The sequence below is a fragment of the Sinocyclocheilus anshuiensis genome, unplaced genomic scaffold (assembly GCF_001515605.1).
Source record: "Sinocyclocheilus anshuiensis isolate Anshui unplaced genomic scaffold, SAMN03320099.WGS_v1.1 scaffold54, whole genome shotgun sequence".
Lineage (NCBI taxonomy): Eukaryota > Metazoa > Chordata > Actinopteri > Cypriniformes > Cyprinidae > Sinocyclocheilus > Sinocyclocheilus anshuiensis.
The window spans coordinates 343,801-351,030 of NW_015547654.1; the positions used below are offsets into that span (position 1 = coordinate 343,801).

General features: G+C 35.5%; 1 protein-coding gene across 1 annotated transcript in view; it reads right to left on the minus strand.

Moving 5' to 3' along the window:
* The window catches only part of LOC107702072 (triple QxxK/R motif-containing protein-like), a 26,327-nt gene that overhangs the window by 16,776 nt on the left and 2,321 nt on the right, over window positions 1–7,230 (minus strand). Inside the window, exon 2 of the mRNA XM_016504266.1 lies at window positions 2,340–2,411. Coding sequence (XP_016359752.1) covers window positions 2,340–2,400 — 61 coding nt within the window. The 5' untranslated portion in view covers window positions 2,401–2,411. The remainder of the gene's footprint in view (window positions 1–2,339; window positions 2,412–7,230) is intronic.

Sequence of the window (7,230 nt, forward strand, 5' to 3'; positions counted from 1 at the left end):
CACAACCTGCTGTTACGTCTTTGAATTGATGAGACGCAAAAGAAAGAAAACAAAATGGGATATGTCTGAGATTTGCAGGCTCCAGCAGGAGTTCAGCTTGTTATGTCGCCAGCACAGTCATGCAGCACAGGCACAATAAGGCAAGGTGACGGAGCAACGCAAGCTTAATAGTCCTACTAAAGGGTGTGATATGAACTCACATAAAATCATGTGTATGAGACAGGTTCTTTCTGCAGGGAGATGATATCGGCGTGCACTGTGTTGCAAATTACATCAGGGATGTGCCAATGGAAAAAAGACATTGCTTTAGTGTCGTTATAGAACTATGTCTCCATATCTCATCCCTCCAATGAAAATAAAGAACTTCTAGATGTACAATGGAGGATAGCACATTTTGTTCAGTTCATTTTTTAATGGGTGAAATCCAGTCATTTAAAAGGAATCCACAAAATAAAAATCCACACTATAAAATTTCACCAAAATTTTGCTAATGTGATTACACCTTGACAGTAAATAGAACCAAAAACAATAACACTTTTCTATCGAGTTTTTTTCTGTTAGTAAACATTGTGACGTTTTTCTGTGGGCGGAGCTTAGGTGGAGGCAGTAAAACTGTTTGGCACTATAAGCACAAAACATTTCCTGATCTGTAATGTGAGTGTGTTCAATGACAATAGCTTGATTTTGATATAATCTCTTCTTATGTAATATTTTTTTTTATAATGCTGCAGATATACTGTATGTAGCTATTAAGAATTCCTGAAATTGTAAAAAAAACTAATTGGGGTGGGTAAGATTTTTCATTTATTTTTTTTTTATTTTTTTTTAAGAAGTCTCTTATTCTCACCAAGGCTGCATTTATTTGATCAAAATACAATAAAAACAGTAATATTTTGAAAAATTTTTTACAGTTTAAAATAACTGCTTTCTATTTCAATATATTTTAAAAGGTGTTTTTTTCCTTGTGATATCAAAGCTGAATATTCAGTATCATTACTCCAGTCTTCAATGTCACATAATGCTTCAGAGATCATTCTAATAAGCCAATTTGCTGCTTGAGAAACTATTATCACTTTCAATGAAAAAAAAAATTGCACTGCTAAATCATTTCATGGAAACGGTGATACATTTCTTTCAGGATGCCATTTTTTCCCTTGATGAACAGAAAGCATTTATTTGAAATATATTAGTGCTGTCAAACGATTAATCGCGATTAATCGCATCCAAAATAAAAGTTTTTGTGTACATAATATATGTGTGTATACTGTGTATATTTATTATGTATATATATATATAAATACAAACACATGCATGTATATATTTAAGAAAAATATGTTATGTTTATATATTAAATATATTTATATATAATAATAAATATAAGAATATAAATATATAAATGTATATACATGCAAATATTTTCCAAATATATACTGTATGTGTGTAATAAATATACACAATACACATGCATATATTATGTAAACAAAAACTTTTATTTTGGATGCGATTAATCGCGATTAATCGGTTGACAGCACTAAAATATATATATTGTCTTTACTGTCACCTTTTAATCAATTTAACATGTCCTTGATAAATAAAAGTATTAATTTATTTGAAAAAAATCTATTGACTCCAAACTTTTTCACAGTACTGCATTTAACATTACTGTAAATCAGAATAAACTACCATTTATTTCAACACTATCAATGTTGCTCTCTCAGTGAATGTGTAACATGCACAACCAACCAAACTCACACCTTAAACTTTGGTCTTTTACCAAATTACCTGGATTTGCTATTGGAGAAATGTCATTTATACAGCTTTGCTAGATGTTTACAGTGCTGTTTCTCCTCATATAGACCCTAGCATCTATACTGACATTGTCGAAGTTATAAAACAAACCCCAATGTTTCTTCCGCTATCACAGCTGGCATGCTAACCGGTACTACTATGATTGATAGGCCATACAGTGCCTTGGTTAAGAAAGAGGAGGCAAAACTAATGATTGTTTCCTCTAAAGCTGTGTGCTAAATGATACAATAGAAAGCAAAAGTCAGAGAAAAATGGAGACTATAGAAGCTAAACATGAAGACTCTACAATATATGCGGTTGTTTATTTCGGGTTTTTCTTAGTAATGCTGGTCTGTTCCCAGCTGAGCTTTCTGATCATCAAGTCTGTTCATGCGTAAAATATATAAGCAATATAATCACAGTGGCTGAAATGAAGGAGAAAACGCAACATTTCTGACTCTCTTCAATAAAACACCAGATGAATATTTGATGAAGGTTACTAACATCCATATTAAAAAATAAAGCCTACTGGAAAGCACAGAGGTTCTCACCGATCTGTTTACGGTACTGATCGACCGGCAACTTGACAGAACTTGCATCCTTTTTCCCCATCCTTCATTCACCTGAGAGAGAAACAGAATGAAAAATACACCAAGTATGAGGAAAGAGTAAGAAAAGTTCTTACACAGTGAACAGTGCGAGCTCTGTGTCTGTTTGCTTACAAGAATCAAATGAAAAGTGCTACTGCAGTCCTCAAGTAAACATATGCTATGGGTATGGCTCAAAATACTAAATGCACATGAATGGGAATACTACCAAAGCTCACTTAATGGATAAACACCAAGAACAGTGGTTCTCAAATGGTCTTGCTTCAAGACCCAGATATTACATTGAATGGCAATGTGACTCAATGCAACACTATAAAATATTCACAAATCCTATAACACAACAGACTGACTTTGAGAACTACTGACAATTTTGTAACTTTTTTTGAGGATGAGAAAATGCCACTAAACCTATGACATTTAGCAGTTCATTCCCTCTAGTTCCCTTTTTTATTTCAGGTTGTGACCCACCAGTTGTGAACCACAGCCTTCAGGGCATCACATCCTAAATTGCTGCAAAAGTCATGGGTGATTGTGTAAGACGGAAAGCATCTTGAAGCTAGAAAGAGGAATTTGATGCAAGGCACATCCCCAGAGGTGGCAAGGGACTTCAAGGAATTCAATCATGCGAAGGTCGATCCGAGACACAGTCTATTTGAAAGTCTTCCCATGCCCGCAAACCACCCTTACACTAGTGAATTTGTGTTAAATTGCACTATGCTGAATACCTCTGGCCAAAAATATGTATTCTGAATTAATCAAATGTGGGTAGAAAATGATTTTCAGAATACCTAATTGTGTTACATAGAGTTAATGATTCATATAAATTAGGGCTGCACGATAAATCGCATGCGATATTTAACTCGCATCTTGTCAGAAAGCCGGTTCTGTAATCAAGAGGTAAATCTCCATCACCTGCGGGCTTTCACATTGAGCAGCATTAACTACACAGAGCCGTTGTTCACTGACGACTGATTACAGAACCGGCTTTACTGATAAGATGCGCGTTAAATATCGCATGCGATTTATCGTGCAGCCCTAATATAAATGATTCAAACTTTGGGTCAATGACATAGAAGACTGTCTATGATAAAGAAAAGCAAAAATATTTTAAAAATCTAGTTTGGAGCACATGTGCCGAGGTCAAAGAAAGGTTCTAATTGGTTCTTTGTATTCATGCTGGTTTCACATGCTTTTTTGAAAAACGTTTCTACCATATTCAAGAAAAGGTTCAATTTAATGACTCAGTAATGATTAAAAAATGTCATGTGGTGTAAGCATTAAGTATAAAGTAATAACATATTTGCGTGTACACACCTTAAGAATTATTTTCAAATATAATTTTAAATATTTTTTTCAAGATAATATACATGCTTTTTTGTTTTTACAAATTTTATTAATTATTAATTTATAACTATCATTCTGTTTTTAGGTGATTGCACCACTGATTTTTTCAGATATTAATTGACTTGGAAACACAGTCATGAGGGAATGCAAGGGTCCTTTATATGATTTCCTGTTTTAAGTTTGGTTTTCTGGACAGACAACATGACCCTGATTTAGTAGTAAAAAGTTCTGCAAATATTATTAAACATTGAGGCAGTTTTGTTATATATATATATATATATATATATATACTGTATACACACACACACACACACAGTGGCATGAGAAATGTATATAAAAATCGCATGCCACTGTATATACAAAAAAAATCATTCAGAAATTAAAAAAATGCTCAATAGAAGAATTCAAAAAATGATCAAATTGCCACATGTAGTATTTTGAATGTATCTGTACATTAAATGCAGTAAAAAGTGGGGTTTAACTGCAAAGATTGTCCATTTATATTAAAGAAGCATACACTCCATCTCATTTTACACTACTCTGACTTTCCCGATAGAGATCTCAGATTGATTTCCATAGCAACTGAAGTGAAAAAGGCCAGAGGAAAAAAAAAAAAAAAGCACCTTATCTCATGATGTATGTTATAATGGTTTGTTTGGAAGGCAAGGAATTTTGAAATTGGTAATAGGTTAAGTGCATTAAAGCATTAGCCATACTTACAGCCTCATAAGCTGTTTTTATTGTGAGGTGGTCAGGGAGCCCTTTATCAAGATTCTGTGATCCTCACAATACTATTTGCAATCAATACTGCTCCTTCTGTTAAAGACTTGGAAAAAAGGGTGCATGAGCCAAAGGGCAAGTCTATGTTTCTGATAATGTTTAAACCTCTCTGACCTATTCTCTCCCAGAGAAATCGAGCCGTAGACCTTCGACCTGATCCATTTTGGCTCATAAGCCGGAGATCTCCTGAGGAAAGGTGTGCTAAGAGCCAAGACTGATTAGCATGAAAAACAGAGAAGAGCTGGAGGAAGTACAGAGGTGCATGAAAACAGAGAATTACGTGGCTGTTTTCATCCTCTCTTGAGGCACGACTGTGTGAGCTGAAACCTCCCTTTGGCTGCCTATACAAACTGAGTTCAAGGGTCATCTCAGCATCCTACTTTTGATGTCTTTAATCTTGATGTAATTACAAGGGCTCCACACGCAACAACAAAGTGGGAGAAAGAGGAATGGATTACTTTTCCAAAGATGCCAGAGGAAGAGGGCTATTACTGTGTTTACACAACATGGTTTGAGTCAAGCCAGGGGCATGACCTACAATGACCAAACACTTCCTTTGTAATGACTGTGACCAGTAAAGGAAGTTGACAAGGGCTGTTAAGTGGCAAACATGGCCATATTCGAAAAACTTGTGTCTTATTTCTGCCCATAGAGCCTTAGGCTTTGTAAACAGTGATGATTCAACCAGCGGTCAGGAGATCGTAAGGTCACAGAGAGGGTACCAATCTGATCAACTCCCAACTTCAATGCAATATTCACCACCAAACTAGACATGAAATGCTTAACCTGGCCACTAAACAGAGACAAAACACTAAATAAACGTGTACATTTTTAATAAACGTGCCTTAGAAAAAAATAACATCAGTGGTATGCATCTTGAGACAAAACAAAGGCACTGACATATTTTAAGATCTGTTAGTGCAAGTTTCTTTCAATTGAAACAGCTCAGAATTACATTTTAGTCTGGGACTAGGCTTAAGCCTTGTCTGTGAAACCGGGGGATAAAAATCCTCAAAGATAACAGTGTCCAAATTGCAGACAATACACACTGGGTGAGCTGTGGTCGATCCACAAATAGAGGGAGATTGCCTATGGGATTACATATCTGCCACAATTTTGCGCGCGAAAGATCATATTTTGAGTGCGCAAAAGTGCGTTTTGCACGCGCTCGAACTGAGTTTTGTGGAGAAAATGTTTGTCTCGCAAAGAAGAAAGTATTTTGAGCGCGCATAAATCTATTTTGCATTTAAAATAAGTTTTTGGATGTGTGCAGACCTTCTCTTTTGCGTGTGCAACGTTTCACTAGCTTGCTCACCTGATGCCCGCCCTCAGTGCTCTCTAAATGCCAAATATATAATTATTCATGAAGGCTGGAAGTGAAACATTTATATTCAGGTGTGCATAATTATTAAGCAGATTTTAAGCAGATTTTCTTTTACAGATAAAATGAGCCAAAGAAGATATTTAACTCAGACTGAAAGTAAAAAAATATTAAATGCCCATGAGAAATATTCAAAACTAACACAACACTAGAAATTGCAAAGTTAATGCATAACCATTGGACAGCAAAATGCTCAGTGGGTCAGCAGGGTCAGTCAAAAACATGTGGAGAAGAAAAGATGCATGTTAACTGCAAAATAATTAGGAATTAAGGTGAAGAATTAGGGGTGAAATCACCAGGAACCATTTAGTCTCCAGCGCCACCATTTTCCAGAACTGCAACCTACCTGGAGTCTCCAGAAGTACAAGGTGTCAGGTTCTCAGAGACTTAGGTTAAGTATAGAATCCTAAAAAATTACTTAATAAGAATCACATACTGAAGAGTAGTAAAATACTTGAAGATTGATTTTTTTATAGGCTTTATAGACAGATAAGTTGAGAGTGACTCTTGAAGGACCAGCACCACATCCTCTTGTACCACTGTTTGAAGAATTTATCTTCCAGAATCTGGCAGTAAGTTTTGGGAGTTCATTTTAGTCCATCTCGAGATTTTATCTGTAGAAAATAACCTGCTTAATAATTATGCACACCTGAATAAGGCGTTTTTCCCTTCCAGCCTTCATGAACAATAATATATAGATTAAAAGTGATCAAATACAAGATTAAGATTGATGTTGTTTGGAATTGGTAAAATGTGCTTGGGAAAAAATATGATCAGAATTAGTGCTGGGCGGTATACCGGTTCATACCGAATACCGGTGTTTATTTTTGTTATGATATGAATTTTGAAAATACCGCAATACCGGTATATGTCACTTAAACAACATTCGGAACACGACACTGTTTGAAAGGGGTCACTTTTCACTGGTGCATTGTCAAGTCAAGTCAAGTCAAGTCTGCTTTATTGTCAATTCTTCCACATGTACAGCACATGCACACAGAGAATTGAAATTGCGTTACTCTCAGACCCTTGGTGCATACAGATAACACTAACAGTAGAACATAAATACAGATAGATACAGATTTAAATATAAAATACAACTATACAATTATACAAATAAGGTAAAATGTAAAAAAATATATAAAGCAGCACAAGGCGCATGGCAGATAGAGTGCAAACCAGTGAAGTATACAACAGTGCAGATATAATGATTGTAGTGCAAAAGAGCTTATTCAGACTGATTAAAGTGACAGTGTGTGTGTGTATTTGGGAGGGGGGAGTGGGAGAGTCCATCAGAGTTCAGTGGTGCGTGGGGCAAAAGAGGGGAGG